The sequence below is a fragment of the Zalophus californianus genome, chromosome 8 (assembly GCF_009762305.2).
Source record: "Zalophus californianus isolate mZalCal1 chromosome 8, mZalCal1.pri.v2, whole genome shotgun sequence".
NCBI lineage: Eukaryota > Metazoa > Chordata > Mammalia > Carnivora > Otariidae > Zalophus > Zalophus californianus.
The window spans coordinates 114,752,446-114,770,719 of NC_045602.1; the positions used below are offsets into that span (position 1 = coordinate 114,752,446).

General features: G+C 52.2%; 1 protein-coding gene across 1 annotated transcript; it reads left to right on the forward strand.

Moving 5' to 3' along the window:
* On the forward strand, nt 1-17,433 carry LOC113938492. Its single transcript, XM_027623879.1, is given in 16 exon segments — nt 1-109; nt 1,442-1,658; nt 2,748-2,852; nt 3,849-3,914; nt 3,916-3,978; nt 5,170-5,254; nt 5,352-5,413; nt 5,836-5,937; nt 6,795-6,978; nt 8,345-8,404; nt 9,404-9,556; nt 10,738-10,805; nt 11,025-11,073; nt 12,042-12,105; nt 15,110-15,189; nt 17,344-17,433. Coding segments are annotated over 16 exon segments (1,557 nt in total).
* Nucleotides 17,434-18,274: the final 841 nt, after the last annotated feature.

Genomic DNA, 18,274 nt, shown 5'->3' on the forward strand with positions numbered 1-18,274 from the left:
ATGCTGCTGGTCTGGGGGTCACTGCTATGCTGGGGGCTGCTGCCCCAAGCTCAAGCGAAGGCCCAACACCTGCTCTTCCTGTGAATCAGCAAGAATCAGCTGGAAACAGGTAAAATTTAAGGGCTGGGGCTTCAGGAGGCAAGATCTCAGGGAAGGGCAGGGGTGGGAGACGGTACCATCTCCCTCCCCAAGGCTTCTCCTCTTCTGGAGTCCCCAACACCAGCAGCAGGATTTGCCTTCCTGGAGTGCCTGGGTGGCCCAGTAGTTAAGCATCTGCCTTCGGCTCAGGTCGTGATCCCAGGGTCCTGGGATCGAGACCCGCATTGGGCTCCCTGCTCAGCAGGAAGCCTGCTTCTCCCTCTCCCACTCCCCCTGCTTGTGTTCCCTCTCTCACTGTGTCTCTCTCTGTCAAATAAATAAATAAAATCTTTAAAAAGAAGAAGAAGAAGAAGAAGAAGAAGAAGAAGAAGAAGAAGAAGAAGAAGAATTTGCCTTCCTTCACCCAGACCTGACCTCATCTTTCCTCTGCTCTAACATTTGCTGGGTGTGGCTCCCTAGTGCCCTCAGGAGAAGTTCCAAGCCCCTCATCTTGGCATTCAAGGCCCTGCATTCCCCAGCCTCTTCTACTGCCACCTGCCCTGACCACTCCCACAGACTTCCCAGCCTCCTTCTCTTCCTGTGCTATTTCTTCCATCCACAACTCTCTTTCCCTCCTTCCCAACGTAGTAAATTCTGACTCATCCTTTAAGGCAAAGCTCTAACAGTCCCTCCCAGTTTCCCCAGGCAGGAGTCTCCTTCCTCTGAGCTCCCACAGCCCTTTGGTGAAGCCTCATCTATGGCATTAGCCTGATGTGTTGTTGTAATCCTATCTGTCTCTCTCCCACTTGACCATGAGCTCCTCATTGCCCATCCACCTCCTGCCCCATTCACTGCAGTCTAACCTCACCGATCTTTCAGTTTCATAAATTCACCAGACTCATTACCACCTCAGGGCCTTTGCATGTGCTGTTCCCCCTGCCTACATTGCTCTCCTCCCAGATCCTGCAATAATGGATTCCTCCACTTTGCTCAGGCCAGCTCAAATGCCTCCTCCTCAAAGAGGCTTTCCCTGACCACCCTATCTAAAGTAGACCTTCACCCCAGTCATGTTCCAACTCGACTCCATTTTATTTTCTTTGTAGCACTTACTTTCAAAAATTGCCCTGTTTGCTTATCTGGATGCTGGGTTGTTGTCTGTCTCTCCCACTAGAATGTACAGTCTGCAGGGGCATGCTGCACAATGCTCCTGTTCCCTGAGCCCAAAAGAGAGTGTGCACTTGATGAGAACTTGCCGCTAAATGACCATCTAAATCGCTGACTCTGAGCAGGCACCAGGGGGCATTTGTTGAATGACTGAATGAAGGGTGAGCCACCCCCCTTGAGGGGAGGCTTGTGTCCTCAGACATTTCAGATCTATTCTCGGAACACCACATCCTGGACCACATGGCCAGGATTCCTGTGATGGGGCCCACCAGTGAAGGTGTCACCATCCTGGACCACCTGCCCTTCATAAGAGGAGGCCTCTCCAAGAAGAGCAATGCATTTGATCTCTCCCTGGTCGGGGACCTACTCTCAGGGAAGAGCCTCCCACTGCTGGGGGAGCTGTTCCAGGTGGGCGGGTGAGTCTGCAGAAGCGGACTCTGCCTTTTCTTCCCCCTTCGGGCTCGGCCCTTTCCCTGAGCCACAATGTTCCCACACATCAAGTGTAACACTGGGCAGGTGGGAGGCCCTGGTAGCCTTGGAGGTGCTCTACAGCCTGGAAGTACTCAGCAAGTGCATCTTTATTGTTCTAAATCTCTCCAAGCCACTTAAAATCATCCAAGGAACAAAGCAGAGTCTAAATCAAGGATCTCAGGCTGGCGGCCCCTCCAGACTTTCACATTCAGCCTACACCTGAGTATTGCAAACTTGCATGGTGTTTTTTAAATACTTTCATTTTTAAAAATTAGAAAAATTTTAAGGAATTGCCAATATGTAAAAATCAAAAGGGCTTTAATCAAAATCTAGGTTTTCTGATTGTATAGTTTGTCAGGACTGCATCAACAAAGTACCACAAACCGTGGCTCACACAACAGGAATTCATGGTGTCACAGTTCTGGAGGCCGGAAGTCCAGATCAAGGTGTGGGCACGGCTGTTTCCACACCTTTCTCCTCGTTTAGGGTGGTTTGCTGCCCATTCTAGTGGGCACCAGATTAGTCACCAGCTTGTATCTAATGCTCAAAAAAGTACTCTGGGCTCCTCTCAGCTCGGGGAGATGCTGGGAACCGACGTCACTCAGGGGAGTAGAAGGTTCATGTCCTCCCTCCGGAATGCTCAGCAGGGCAGATGGCCCCTCAGCGGTTGGTGGTGGGATCACCAGCCATCTTGCTTTCTCTGACTCTTGCCCGCTTGCAGAATGCTTATACTTGAATTCAGGCAGGCTCAAGGCACATAGACAGCCCCTCCACTGTATTCTCCCCATTTAGTAGAGGGTGATACTGAGACCCAAAGAAGGGAAGGGACTCAGCCAGGTCTTGAAGGTTTGGAGGCTGGAACTACAGCCCCATTGTTCTTCATCTGGGCTGGGAATCAGGGACGGGGTTGTCCCAAAGCTGCTCCTACTCCTCCTGGGGTCTGCCCTTATTCCAGCCAACCCACATACACAAATGCTACAGAACCACAGCGGCCTTACCAGGCCATACCAACAGCCCCCAAACCTCTCTCGCAGGTTGGTCATAGAAGATGTCAAAGGACCTGAGGTTACCCTGCACATCCTGAGCGCCAGCCTGATGCAGGTCACGTTGCGAAGCAAACCGTACTTCTCACTCCAGGAGTGAGTACGCTGGGTACTTCGTGCCCCTCCCTCGGTGCCAGGCAGGCCCACCCCTCATTGCTATGACTCGAGAGGCAGCCACGCAGGGCCAGCAAAGGCCTGCTGCCTATGTCACAAGAAGGGTCATAATAATCCTTGCCACTTGAGCGTGTTTCAAAGTCATTTTTACTGAAGGGGAAACCAAGGCACAGAGTGGGAAAGGGACCTAGCCAGAATCACACAGTGAGGTGGCAGCAGAGACCTCCATGTCAGGGAACATGTGTCCCACCTGAGTGGCAGGCAGATGCAGTAACGGAATGATCTGAGGCGGGTCCGGTGCAAGCTCACCTCAGAGCACGGCATAACAGGACTCCGCTCCCGCTCACCATCCAGGCAACTCGAACAAGGGCTTCTGTTCCCTGGGCCTCCGTTTCCTCATCTACAAAACGGGTATGATCCTATCCACTCCTGCACTTGGCTGTAGTTAGCGTTCACTGCCGACCCGAGGGAGAGCTCGGACCACAGCAGGAGTGCTACGGGTGGTACCTGCACATGAAACAAATCTTCCTAATCTTAGGAATATGTCGACCCCTGGTTTTCTTATAAAATGTGGCCTTCTTGGTCTGGCTTCTCTTTTTAATAGACAAGGGAGCACAAAGAAATATTTCGTTGGTACAGTTGTGGACACCGAGAAATATTTCTCTCTTATCATCACCCTTGTAGCGATGGGCAGTGAAAACACAATTTGGCCCTTGGCCTTGTGGGGACTGGAGCTCCTGGAGCACCAGTGGCCCCCCTCAAGGTCACCGTCAGCCCCAGGTGATTGCCCCACTATGAGGACGCTGGCTGGTGTTGGCAGATCTCTCAGGTTTTCTAAAGTATGAGATCCGTATCTTTAACGACCTCTTCTAGTTTTTCATTTGAGCCCTGCAGGCAGCTGCAGGCCACCAGCCTATGACTTCTAACCCCTGCCTTGGGCTATGGCTTGGAGCCTGCCTAAACACGTTGCCCCTACAGGATACTGCAGCTCAAAGTCATCAAGAACATTCGCATTGGGGGACAGCTGGAACAGACGGGGAACAAGAGGGGTGGTCTTCGAGGAGTGCCACACCCCACCAGGATACCTAAGCATCAAGGTCCTAGAGCAGTGAGTACCTGCCCACACCCGTGCTCCCACTGGGCAGGAGCGGGTGCCAGGGCTTCCTGCACTGCTTCCGCTGCCCAGCCCTTCACGGAGACTCACTGCTGTGGCTGCCCCTCCCCAGCCTCGTTCTCTGAGTGACCAAGGGCATCAGGGACTGGGTTATCTCCGAGGCTGCAAGCTGCATACACCATCCAACAGCATTTCCTCTCTCCACATTGAATGTCATGGCTGAGAGTGGGCATCCGCCCAGGTCAAATCTCAGCTTGGCTGCTTCCTAACTCGGGGGCCCCGTACAAGCTATTTGACTTCTAGAGCCTGTTTCCTCACCAGTAAAATGGAATTCCCCACCGATCCCAGCCAGCACGGGGTGGCTGTGAGGAAAAGATGAGCTAACCCACGTGCTGAGATACCTTAGCACAAAAACCACCTCCTCCGGGCGCCTGGGTGGCTCAGTTGTTAAGCGTCTGCCTTCGGCTCAGGTCATGATCCCGGGATCCTGGGATCGAGCCCCACATCGGGCTCCCTGCTCGGCAGGAAGCCTGCTTCTCCCTCTCCCACTCCCCCTGCTTGTGTTCCTGCCCTTGCTATCTCTCTCTCTGTCAAATAAATAAATAAAATCTTTAAAAAAACAAAACAAAACAAAACAAAAACCCCACCTCCTCCAGGAAGCCTACCATGACTCTCCCTCCTTGAAAATCCCAGAGACCTTTATCAGAGAGGAAATAAAGAGATAGAGACAGAGAGGGACGATCAGGAAGAAATAAAGAGGAGGAGGAAGTCATGGAGAGAGAAAGCAAGGAGGCGGGTGCCTGGGTGGATCAGTCGTTAAGCATCTGCCTTTGGCTCAGGTATGATCCCAGGGTCCTGGGATGGAGCCCCGCATCGGGCTCCCTGCTCAGCAGGGAGCCTGCTTCTCCCTCTCCCACTCCCCCTGCTTGTGTTCCCTCTCTCACTGTCTCTCTCTATCAAATAAATAAATAATCTTTAAAAAAAAAATGCAAGAAGGCATGAAGGGGACAAAACAGAAAAGGAAAGGGTAGGGGTGGGAGGAGAAGAGAGACACCAGGAAAGAAGGAACCACTCTAGAGTTTCCATGTCACACAGTCCCTCCAGCCCTGCCCTGGACTCCTGCCTCTGGCCTCAGTTTCCCCTTCCATGGTGTCTCAGACCCCACCTACCCTCCCCCACCACTAGGATGGACCTCCTCCTGGCGAACGCAGCTCTGGAGTTGGTGACAAGTGTCCTGGATGAGGCATTGCCCTTCCTCCTGCAGAAGATAGTATGTTTTTTATCCTCCTCTGCCTCCTGGGAGAGGGGTGTGACCCCGAGGGAGAGCCCCTCGACCTGACAAGGACCTCATTGTGCCTTCCCTGCAGGTATGCCCCCTGGCCACGACCCTACTCAACTCACTGCTGGAAGGCCTGCTGCATGTCACTCTGTGTACATAGCCCCTGACTAAGGAAGGGGCTTATTTTCCATTCCCCTACTGTGTGCCAAGAACAATGCTCTAGGCTCTAAGAATATGACAGGAAACAAAACAAAGCCTACCCACAGGGAGCCTCCTTTCTAGTGAGAGTGAGAAAGTGCACTGTGTCTTATGACTTCAGAGAGTCATTTTCCCCTGGAGCCTCAGTCTCCCAACCTGTAAAATGAGACTAATCCTAGGCCTACAGAATGGACCGCACCGCTGCAATAATACATATAACCTGGCGCAAAGCTATTGCTCAATAAATGTTCATTGTCACAAGAAGCAGAGACCTAGCCTGCAAGGAACTTCAAGCTAAGCAGAGACAGAGAGCAAATTTCTGCCTGCTTCGCTGCCTCCCCACACCCATCCACCCTCCCTCAGGGGAAGCTGAGTCCTGGTTTTGCTGCATCCCCGGCCATCTCGGGCCCTGAAGACTTCCAATACTATGTCACCACCACGGAGGTCACAGACGAGGCCACCCTGATGAACGTCCAGGTACGCCAGGCCCCCCACCCCCCGGCCAGGGCAGACCCTCCGGGGACTTCCACTGGCCTGGGGGAGGATGGGCAAAGAGGAAATGAGGTGGGGCTTCTCTGGATAGGAGGCATGAAGAGGAGAAGGAGCAGGTAAAAAGAGGCGGTAGGCAAAAGAGGAGGAGAGAGAGAAGGAGGGAGAAGGAAGGGGGGACCTGGCGGCCCCCGCCCTCGGAGCTGATGCTGAGCCCAGAGAGTCCTGCCTCAGCCCTGGAGAGCAGGGGTGGCCACAGGGCTATGTGTCCTGTGAACGGGCATCAGGCTCCAACAAGAGGGCAAGTGGGGCAGTTCAGGGGTGCAGGGTCATGTGTAACGCCCAGCTGGAACGGACCCCTCAGATGGGGAAACTGAGACCCACAGAAGGAATGAGGCTGGCTGCCCAACTCCCATTCTCTGCTCCCTCCTCCTTCCCATGGAATGATCAGAGGTGGGTCAGATGGGCAAGGATACGAGAGGATAGGAAGGAGGCGCTGTTAACAAAGGCACAGAGAAGGGAATGGGGTCAGATGAGGGAGAAGCAAGGAGAGGCGGCTCGTGGGTTCAAAACCCAGCTCCACCTCTTAGAACGTGTAGGACCTTGAGCAAGTCACTTTACCGCTCCAGGCTTCCCAGCTTCTGTTTCCTCATCCGTCAAATAGGGACAGTTGGAGTTCCCATTTCACGGCACCCTTGCAAGGCTGAAATGAGAGTGCACACGTGCGCACGTGTGTTGAGCACTGCCTAGCACGTAGTGAGCCTGTGATATTGGTTACAGCTGGAACCGGTTGTTGGCCAGGGAAACAGTTCCCACCGAATTTCTCCTTCTTCATTTTTCTGAGGCTTGTGACACCCTACGGCCCCAGCCAGAGACCCCAAAGGCCTGCCCACCTGACCCCCCAACCCCTTCCAAAATTAGCCCAAGACAGCATGGCAGACCTGGCTTTTGGGCTAGAAACCTACAATGACATCCTGTCCTGCCTCTACACCGGCAAGGAGATCCATGTGGACCCCCAGGACTCCAGAGTGCTCGAAAAAGGGCAGTACATAACTTTATTGCTCTACTTTTCACATGAAGAAACCAAGGCCCAGCCCAGCTGGCAGAGTGCCTTTCTGGGTGGACCTAGGTAAGTCACTTCCCTCTGGACCTCCCTGGAGAACTCCTATTCAGCCTTCAGAACCCAGCACAAAAGTCCCTTCCTCTAAGATTTCCTCGAACATCCAGGTCCGTTTATTGTTTCTCCCTTCATAACACTTATCCATTCATTCATGCCACAGATATTTATTGAAAGCCTACTATGTGCCAGGCCCTGTGCACCCAGGGTCCCTGCCCTTGCAGAGCTCAAAGTCAAGGGGGAGAATAGAAACTGAACAAGGAAACAGCCAGAAAAATAAAATAATTTATCTTATTTATAATAAGAGCAATGGATCAGCAAGTGACTAGTGGGGATGACAGGGCTGCCCTGGGTGCTGCAGTCAGTGAAGACATCTCTGAGGAGGTGGCCGGAATGGGGACGAGGAGGCATACCCACAAAAGTCTGCAAGAAGAGCAAGTGCCCAGGGTCAATGAGGGGATCAAATGAGGGAGAAATCCAGGTACGTCATTGCCAAAAAGCCCATAGCAGCTCCTCACCACACTGTGAACAAAAGCCAGTCTCCTCTCTGCAGCTCCCTGCTAACCTCTCCAGCTCCATCTCCTTACCTGCCACACTCCAGCTACACAGGCTGAGCTGCTACCCACCTCAGGGCCTTTGTACATGCTGGTCTCTCTGCCTGGAACATTCTTCCTGCCACTGTTGGTCTCAGTGCAAATGTCATCTCCTCAGAGACGATTGGTTAGAATGTTCTCATCTATGCATGCTTACATGTGTGTAGAAAACAGGATGTACTCCAAAATGCCAATAGTAGTTACCCCTGAAAATAGGACTTGGAGGAAAAGGAAAAGAGGTGTTAGGGTAGACTTGTACTTTTTACTTTATACGGGTTTTTTTTTTACTATTTTCTATCATGACTGATTTTCAAAACCAATGGAGTATGTATGGATAGATGGATAGAAATGTGATAAAGCAAGTATAGGAAATGCTCATTGAAGAATCTAGGTGATGAGTATACAAATGTTCCTATAAAATTATTTTATCTTTGTGGAATATGTGGAAATCTTCACAGTGAAATACTGGGGGGGAGGAAATCACTGCAACAACAAAATGTTAACATTTCTAAATATATCATGGTGAGAAACCAGATGAATGGCCCCTCCCATGCTGACAATGGGGGTCATCATTCAGTTGGAAGCAATTATACTTCACTGAACCACACTGACACCCCTACCCCCAAAGCTGCTCAGAACAGATCTACGGGATTCTAAATGCCACACATTTTGCCCTTTTTCCAGGCTGCCGAGCTCATTCAACTGTTGGCCCTGGGAGAGTGGGAGCCTGGGCCCCAGATGGGTGTGTTGCCAGCTTCCTTCCCCTCCAGCACAGCAGCCAGGATCTCAGGAAGGAGTCTGGGATCGGGGGAGGGTTGGGCCGCAGAAACGTGTTCTGTTTGGCCAGAGTTTCCTACTGTGGACTCCAAAATTCACTGCAGCTACTTCACAGGTGCCGTGAGGGTTAGAGGAGTTGATCCAAGTAAGGCGCTTAGCTCGTCGCCCCAATCAGGTGGCCATGGCCAGGTGGCTGGCATCATCACTCACTACTGAACCAGGCCCTGACCCCGCTAAGGCATACCTGCTGAGGCAGACAGAGGTGTGCATGGGGGCAACAGTGAGCAGTGACTATGTGCCAGTCCCCTCCACCTACATCAACATAACCCCCAGACATCCCACGCTTCATCCCATTTTCATACATCAGCAAACTGAGGCACAGCAAGGTGAATTCAGCTGCCCAAGCTCATATTGCTCAGTAGGTGGCAGAACCAGGATTTGAAGCCAGTTCTGGACTCCAAAATCCATGCTCAGTGTCCTCTCTCCAAAGGCTATTAGAATATGGCATCTGATGAACAAACCACAATCGCAACAGGTAACAATAGCATGACGAGCTGCCGGGCTCTGTCCTAAGCACTTTACACGACTGAATTAATCTAATCTCCACAACAACCTTATGCAGGAGGCATGCTTATTCTTATTTTACAAGTACAAAAACAGAGAGATGAAGAAACTTGTCTCAGGCCACACAGCCTACAAGTGGTGGAGCTGGGATTCTGGTTCCAAAATCTATGTTCTTACTTGCTACACATGCCCAAGAAAAGGCGGATGTCACCTCACCTTAAAGGAGCTCAGGGAGGTTTAAGTAAACTTCCCAAGGTCATGCAGCAAGTTGCAGCAGAGCTAGAATACAAACTCAGAGACCCCGACTCCTAAGATGATCCTGTTCCCGTTCCTCCAAGCTGGGAGTTAAGGAACTCCATCCTCTCTAACTGTCTGCACCTTTTCTGCTTTAACTCCATTCAGACTTCTAATCAGTCCAGAGCAAGTGTGAGACTGACCATTAGCGCCCCCGACCCTCCCACTGTCCACATTGATGGCCACACCACCATGGTCACCCAGCCGGGCTTGCTGGTGCTGCTGAGGCCCAGCAACACCTCCTCTGTCTCAGTTTCCTCGGTGAGTAAGCCTTGAAGTTCTTTGTTCCTCAAGGGGCCTGGATCCACTTGGGGGCCCCTCCAGGGCCGGCTGACTAAGGCAGCGGTAGACCTCACCGCCAAACCTCAGCGTCAAGCCTTCTGCTTAATGTTCGATCGGTCCACACACAAAGAGCTGCACCGGTTGTCAACACATTAAAATGCTTGAGCACCAGCTCCCCTGAGCGCAGCTTCTAGCGCTCCCCAAGGACCTCCTCAACAACTGAAGAGTTTTGCCTCCAACCCCCTCTGCTCAGTGCCTTGCAGATAGTTGTCAAGTCTTCTGTCTTCCCTGGACATGGCTGCCTCAGAAGCCCTTGTCCACAAAGCCAGGAGAAAGATCAGAGAAACAGTTCATGAGGGGCTCAGCGTGTCTGTGTTCTCTACTCTATTTCTGGGGAAATACAGCTTCCCCCAAACTCTCCCCTTCTCTATTCTGAGCCCCCTTGGCACTCCTATTTCCCATTCCACAGACCTTAAAGCTGGAAAAGTATCTCAGATAAGGGGGACCAGATGGTTGCTCCACCAGAGGTGAGCCCAGCAGCATCTGATGCACACACAGGACCTTGGGGTCTGCCACAGGAGTTGGCATGACTCTGTGGTCAAGAAACTGGTCATCTCTGGGGCACCTGGCTGGCTCAGTCAGAAGAGCATGAGACTCTTGATCTCGGGGTTGTGAGTTCAAGCCCTATATTGGTGTAGAGATGACTTAAATAAATAAATAAAAACTTCAAAAAAAAAAAAAAGAAATTCGTCATCTCTGACTGGTAGTGAAAGGTCCTATTTCTGGTCTATAAGGTGACTGTGTGAATCACAGAGGCCCATAGACAACCCCCTCAAAACCAAGGCGTCATCTGGCTTCCAGCAATAGTGATTCTATGGCCAAGTGCCTCATTGCCAAAGGTTTCCATTCCACGGGGCTGAGCCTCGTACCCAGCCCCAGCCTGCCCTGGCTTCTGGGAGTACCCAGCATCGCCAGTGCCTTCTCCCACGGCAACCCACACGGGCATGATCTGAACACACATGACCAGCAGTTGAGTGGGGGGAGGACCGCGTGAGAGGGGCCAGCCCTCTCACAAGCATTCATGGGGGTCAGGGTGAAGGGAATCCCTCTTGTGGAACATAAACTCCTCTCCTGTTCTGGTCTAATTTCAACTCCCACAGAATCTCCTTTCGAAGGCTGTGTTTTCCTCAAGAAGTCAGGAGTTAAAACTTCAGTTCACTCCAAACAGGTAATGTTGTTTTGGTTTTGGATGTTCGGAAGAAATAAGAGGACTGACTGAGCGATGGGGGCGTGGGGGGAGTGTGGTCAGGGGTGCGTTCCCTGCCCACTGTCAGCGCCTGGAGCAGTGTGTATGAGGAAGGAGGAGGGGGTGCTGTGACGGAGGCTTTCTGAGCTCTGCACCCCCAAGCAGCTGCCGTGACCTGAAAGGGGGATCTCTTTTCTCTAGCGGTACCACAGTCACCCTGGTCCCTTACCCTGCTGGCCTTGCAAAGCAGGTGAGTCTCTCCTTACCTCTGGCCTCTCCATGGTCCTGAAGGAACCATCGGCAGGCCCGGAAAAAGGCCCTGAGTCGCTGATGTAGGCAGCTGAAAGCCTCACTCACTTTCTATCACTGATCTCATCTTGCCCTGGTGTCCCCACACCCCATGGGTTCAGGGTGGCCCCTAGAACTTAAACTTGTCCACTTCACTCTTTCATACACTTAACAAATACCTACTGAGCACCTACTATGTGCCCAGCTTTGTCTTGGGTATTTGGGATATGTCAGTGAACAAAACAAAGGACCCTTGTGGAACCCACACTCTAGCAGGGTGAGGGCAGGTCATAAACAATAAGCCCAGTAAGGTAAACCATATAGTATGGAAGCAGGGGATGATGCTATGAAAGGCAGAAGGGGGGATCGGGACTGTGGGCAAGGGTAATACTAAAAAGGAAGGTGGAGGAAGGCCTCACTGAGAAGGTAGTTTGCTCAAACACTTGGGGGGTGTTTGAGGGGGTGACGGAGAGAGCTGTGGGGGCATGGGGAAGAGAGGACCCAAGACCGCAAGACCACAGTGTACCCGATGGTTCAGGGAACAGTGAGGGGGCCAGGGTGGCTGGATCAGAGGGATTGAGGGGGGGTCAGAGAGTGAGCAGGGCCTACTGGTCGGGGGCTGGCTCTTCCTGAGTGAGATAAAAGTTGACGGAGGGCCCTACCTATTTGCTCTCCCCCTGGACTATCCCACAGAGATATGAAGAGAGTCCCTGTGACCTAGGGTGAGGGTAACTCTGTTTCAGGCCCCTCAACTTTCCCCAGGCCCTTCCCTATCTGGTCACCTGGCTCTGATGCCCTTTAAAAATGGAGTCCCCGGGACCACTTCTGATCTCCTGTGGGCACCTGAACAGTGGAGGCACCCGATTCCCATGGTCTGAATCTGCCAACCCAGCCAAAGTGACCCTCCTGTTCCTTTTTCATCTGTTGTAGGAAAAATGTATGGAGGCCTTTCTCTTAGAGCTTCTGAACAGGATATTTTTGCCCCATCACAACGGTGAGCCCCCTGTGTTTCTCCTCATGCCCATATACCATGCACTTTGGAGCAGCATCAACTGTGTCCAAAGCTTCCCATGGACAGCTGGCTTCTGCCTTGTCCCCCAGAGTTGGTTACGAATTGCCCATGGGTGCCTGGGTGGTTCAGTCATTGAGCATCTGCCTTCAGCTCAGGTCATGATCCCAGGGTCCTGGGATCTAGCCCCGCATCGGGCTCCCTGCTCAGCAGGAAGCCTGCTTCTCCCTCTCCCACTCCCCCTGCTTGTGTTCCCTCTCTCACTGTGTGTCTCTCTCTCAGTCAAATAAATAAGTAAAATAAAATCTTAAAAAAAAAAAAAAGAATTGCCCATGGGCAAGGCAGATAGATGGAGGCAGGGTAGAGACTGAAATTTGGGGTGTGGCAGATGGGGGGTGGGAAGGGCCCCTGGGTGCCCTCCTGTTCTTTGCCCAGGCAGCTCGTGCTGACAGGAGCTCAGAAGCGGGATGAGTGGCCAGGGAGGGCTTCTTAGGGGAGCGGGGCTTGGCGTCATGGAAAGTGAGACCAGGAAGGGCCCTTAGAGATGGTGGAGCCCACAGCTCACAACTCCAATGCTTTCAGGGTCCAGGGAGATACCATTCCCAAAGGAAGCAGCCCAGGTGGGGCCAATGGCAAACGTGCCCTGCCTTAGATAGGTGGCTAACACTCAGCTCAGTCAAATGTCGCCAATGGGGTGGATATTTTGTATTTTTGAGAGACCCTATAAAGCTGAACTTTTTGAGACATCGTGCCTATGTTCAGATATCAGCAACAAAATCAAACTTTTCTAAAACATCACAGTCTTAGTTCGGGCTCCCTCAGAAGCAGACCCTGAGATAACAGAGTGCGGACAGAATTGTGGGGAGGTGACCCCAGGAAGTGGGAGGAGTGTGGGAAGTGGTTTCTACGGGAGTGTAGAGCCCAGTCAGGCTCCTCTGCTCCATAAAACTCACCGCTCTCCCTCCCCGACAGTCTGTATAACAATCGCCCACCCACTCACATGATTATTTGGTCAGTGCCTCTGTCCTTAAATAAGTGGTAAGCTGCCCGAGGGCAGGGACCCCGTCTTTGCTTTCCATTGCATCCCCCACACCCTGTCCAGTACCTCCCACCCAGGAGACACTCAGGAAGCACACGTAGGAAGTCTCTGGCAGAGTTGAGCCCAGAACTCTGGCTTTCTGTTTCCCTTACAGGGGCATCTCTCTATGCTCCAACTTGAGGACTCCTGTTAAGACTGCAGAGTAAGGCTAAAGGAGCAGGCAGGAGCCCAGATGCTGATCAGGTTGAAGGGTTTGGCATCATTCTGTGGTCCACAATAGCCAGGGAAAGTTCTGAGCATAAAGTGAGTAAATCTGTGTTCAAAAAGGGGGACCAACTGGAGGTGGGGAACAATGGAAATGAAAGGTCCAGCAAGGCAGCCAGAGAGTCCAGGTGGGCAAGGATGCACCCTGACCTGGCCAAGCCTACTACAGGTAGCTCATTCAATAAATGTATCTTAGAACCTGGACCAAAGAGAACTATGGCAAGGGTCAAGAAATGACCCTGGAGCTAGGTCTGGTTCAAGAAGCCTAGATACTCTTGCAGGGTGAACACTCAGGCCAGTGGGTTGCACATGCCAGGGGGTGCCATTCACGCTGGGGTCCCATCCATAGTTCCCAGGCAAGGAAAAAAAGAGCAGGGCCAAAGCCACTGGGAAAATACAGGAGGACTGCCTGTAAGAAGCAGCCTGAGAGTGGGGCGCCTGGGTGGCTCAGATGGTTAAGCCTCTGCCTTCACCTCAGGTCATGATCCCGGGGTCCTGGGTTCGAGTCCCACATCTGGCTCCCTGCTCAGCGGAGAGCCTGCTTCTCCCTCTCCCTCTGCAACTCCCCCTGCTCATGCTCTCTCTCTCTGTATCTCTCTGTCTCAAATGAATAAATAAAAAAAAAGAAGAAGAAGAAGCAGCCTGAGAGTGAGAGAATTGGCAGGGGAGAGATTCACAAAAGCCTGTGCTGCAGTCAGGGTCATCTGGTCCCAACACAGAGAGAGGATGGCAATGAGGAGGGGTCCAGAGGCTGGTGACAAGGCCTCTGCAGATCAGAGGCCAGATGGGAGACCAGAGGCATCTGTCCCCTTCCTCCATCCTGCCCCTCACCTAACTGGGCTGGAATGACACACAGGGCCAACAAGGGGATGGATATGAGACCCTCCCCTGAGCCCAGAGTGATGGTGGAGAGCCAGGGCGAAGTAAGGCCTGGTCAGGGCAAAGGTTGGGGCAGGAGGGGCCCACACCAGGCCCTCAAAGTCAAATCTCAGAAACCCAGTTTGCCAAAAATCAACTGGCCAAATGATAAATTCTTTGAAACTCAATTTACTGAATGACCAATTCTCCAAGTTTACCATTTATCAACTTACCAAAAACTTACTTCAAGGACTACCCTTCATATATTTGATAAAGGAGTATATTCATGAATGTTTTCTTGGATATATTTAATGGATATTTTCTTATTATATAACCAAATTCCTAGTGTCTTCAGGTTGATTTTTCAGTTTATACTGACTTGTTTCTAAACTTTTTCTGAGACGTTTTCTGTTTCTGTCAACATTCTAGCATTTCTAGGAGCACAAACACTGTTTCAGCTGTTTTCCTCAATTAAACGAGAAGAATGAAATTCATTAATAGATTCCTAAGATGCCTTCAACAAACCGAACATTCCTTAAAATGCTAAGAAGAATATCTTAAGAATGTGTTCATAGTTACTGAATATATCCAAGAAGAAATTCCCTCAAGATAGGTTTTTAATAAATGGGTAGAGTAGCTGTTTAGAGACCTGGTTTTCTAGAGTGGGGTTGCCTGATGGGGGACGGTGTCCCCTGAGGAAGGGGAGGAGAAAGGGGCCACGCCAAGTCCCTTCCCTGTTCTAGACAGTGGGGCAGCCAGAGGTCAGCTGGCGTGGCCCCACCCTGCGCTTACCAGGGCACTGATCTCCCCTACCCACACCTCTCACAGAGCTGCTCAGAGAACGAGACCTCCCGCTGCCCAATGTCAAGGGCATCTCCTTCGACCAGGCCCAAGTGGAGCCCTCCAAGGTAAATGCCGAGCAAAAGAGCTTCCTGAGACTCCTGTGGGAGGTCAAAGCTAGAAGGGCCCTGGAGCCCTACAGGTGCCTTGTCCCCATCCTGTGGGGGCAGAAGCTGAGGCTCGGGCTGAGGAGTCACTGCATGTGGCAAGCCCTTTACCTCTCTCGTGTCACCATCTCACAGCTATCCTGGATGTGAAGCCCCATTTATAGATGAGGAAACTGAGGCTCCACGGCTCAGGGAGCCAGGCCCCAGGCTCACCGAGAGCTTCAATGCCTCACACAGGTGGTCTTCACAATGAGCTCCATGAAGTGGATGTTATTATTTCTGCATTTTACAAGAGAGGGGAACTAAGGCTCAGAGAGGCAGAGACACTTGCCCAGGGCAGCAGAGCCAGGGTTCCAACTGGGGTTTATCTGATTTCAAAGCCTTCGCCCTTAACCAGGACCAGCCACCACCCTAGAACTCAGGGGTCCTGACCCCCAGAACAGGGTTGTTGCCTCTGGCACCTGCTTTCTGTGAACTGCCAGAGGATGGGACCCCGGGCCGTCACTTGGCTGGCTAAATGCCAAGGAGGTAAGACGAGACCAAAGAGCAGAGGGCCAAGAAATCCGGCAGAGGAACCACAGAGGTGCTGCCAGGGAATGTGCCAGCTCTGAATGTGCCCCAAGAGTCACCCCACCTCCTTGGCCTTCGTCCCATCCCTCTGTGAGGTGTATCTGAGAAGAGGCAGATGGGGTTGGAGGGAAGGGGCAGAGCTCAGAGATGCCCTTCATTTCTTCGTTCCCCACCTTCACAAAAGTCCCACTCTTACACATCAGTGCTGAAGGGCTCTGGGGGCAGGGCAGAGAGGAAATCAGACGCCACCTCCTGGCTGTGTGACATCGGGCAAGCCCCCGCCCCTCTCGGCCTGTTGTCCCTATCTATAAAAATCGAGATAAAGATATAAGGTGGAGGTGAGGGTTCCCCTCAGAAGCACAAGGAACTGCTAGGACCATGGATTTCACCCAGCCCTACTCTGACCTACCCTCCCAGACATAAAGTTTGAGCTTCAGAACCCAGGATGCCTAGTTCCCAGTCCTGACATTCGGGAGACACTAGAAATCTGCTTTCAAGAACCAGAAGTTACCGTGCAGGAGGCGGGAGAGGGCAGCAGCAGTTTGTCTCATAAAAGCCCGGGTTCTGGCCTGTGCTACTCCCCCACCCCATCCCCAGACCCCTCCCCTAGACCCCACCCAACCTGGGTGACCCTGGCAGGGAGGGCTCAGCCCAGGATGACCCTAGGTTGGGGCTGGAAGAGCTACTACAGGTAATACAGGGGCTGGAGCCGCTCCAGAAATGATGTCACAACTCCTGGCAAGGTGGGCCAGGAATGGCAGGGGCCCCTCTATAGTTTTGAATGCCAAAAATGGCAAAGTCAGGACACAGCCCCAGCAGCTCTCTCAGAACCAGACCTATAGAGGCAAGAGGAGAGAGGGTGGGGGGGCTTGTAAGCTCACCCACTGATTCACTTCTAGGTTGCCTCGCACTGTTGTGCCAGTTACATATTACACAATTCCAAGATGCAGCACTTATACTGTAGTACACAAACAAGATCACCTGGAGTTGAGCAGTGCACAATCTGCACCTCCTTACATGGCTGCTGTGACTAATTTATTCTGTTAATACATATCACTGGCCGCTCTGTGCCTGGCCACGTGCTGATTGATGCTGGGAGTTAGACCCAAACCCTGAAACCCTCAGATCTCCCCTTCTGGTGGAAAAACAGGTACAGGAGCAGATGGACTCCAACAGCATGGTTTGGGCATTGTGGGTGGGAGCATGTGGAAGGCTCTAGCTGGATGAGAGATCTACCTCAGGTGACCCAAGCAGGATGAATCCCAATGCATCAGAAACATTAGAGGACTCTTGATAGACAGGTTTTCAGGAAGAGCACCAAGGACTGATCTGTTCCTTCCTTCACAAACATTCCCAAGACCCTTCTTCCCCTCCACTCTATCCCCTTGTGCAGTCTGTCCCTGACTCTGCCTTCTTGCCAACAGGGGAAGTTGTACCCTTAGGACACACACAACCCCTCTCAAGATGGCCTGAGCCACCTCAGGGAAAGCTGGTGCTACGGGCAGCGAGGACAGACAGGGCATGTCTACCTGCTTCTATCCACAGGGTTATGTGCTACTGACTATTCCGGAGGAAGAGCCAGTTCTTCCCAAAGGCCTGTCCCTCCCCTCAGCCACACGTGCTCTGGATCCTTGAGAGGCCGAGAATGGCTACAGTCAGTGGAAAGTCTCAGTTGCAATAAAGATGATTCTTGCTTGCGAAGGAGTCTGGTTCTGAGTTTGCTAAGGGATTCTGGGAGGTGGCGAGGCTACCCTGAAATGTTTGAAGGAAGGGTTTTTCTCCCTGATAGCTCCCGTGTTCCCTTGGCCCCTGAGGGAGATATCCTGAATTCTGTCTTCAGTGTCTCAGGGAAGGGAAGCTCCTCAGAAAACAGAGAAAGAGCCTGAGCTTCAAGAGCCCAGGCCCTGAGAAGCTGAGACACAGAAAGGACACAGGGAATATGCACATACAGGAAGGTTCCCTGCTTGAGAGGGAGGAAGAGGAAGGAAGTAGTTTTGATGTCCCTAAGAAAGGGGGGGGGACTACAAGAGCCCAAGGTATTTGGGAGGCCCTGAGCACAAAGGAAAGGGGTAAAGGGAAGCAGCCAGACCCCTGAGGGTGGAGCCAGGTCCAAGTGGGGGATTATGATATGGCCACACCACAGAGGTGTGACAGGCAGGTGAGTGACTATCATGGGCCCAAGAGCAGTGCCATCGAGGGAGAGAGCAAGGAGCACCCCACCCCAACATCCAGTCCCATGTGGCCCAGGCAGGTCCAGGCAGTGAGCAGAGAAAGCCCCGGAACCAGAGGGCTATGCTGTCAGAAATGTAAGTAGCTCCATGGTTGCCAAGAATGGCAAAGTGGGCAGATGTCCCCTCCCACACCGTGCACCTACCAAAGCCCACAGCGAGTTAGGCCTGGCCCCAGAAAAAGGCAGATGAGGGGAAACTTTGGATTGTGATAAAATCCCCATCACAGGCAGGATGGAGGCTCATAG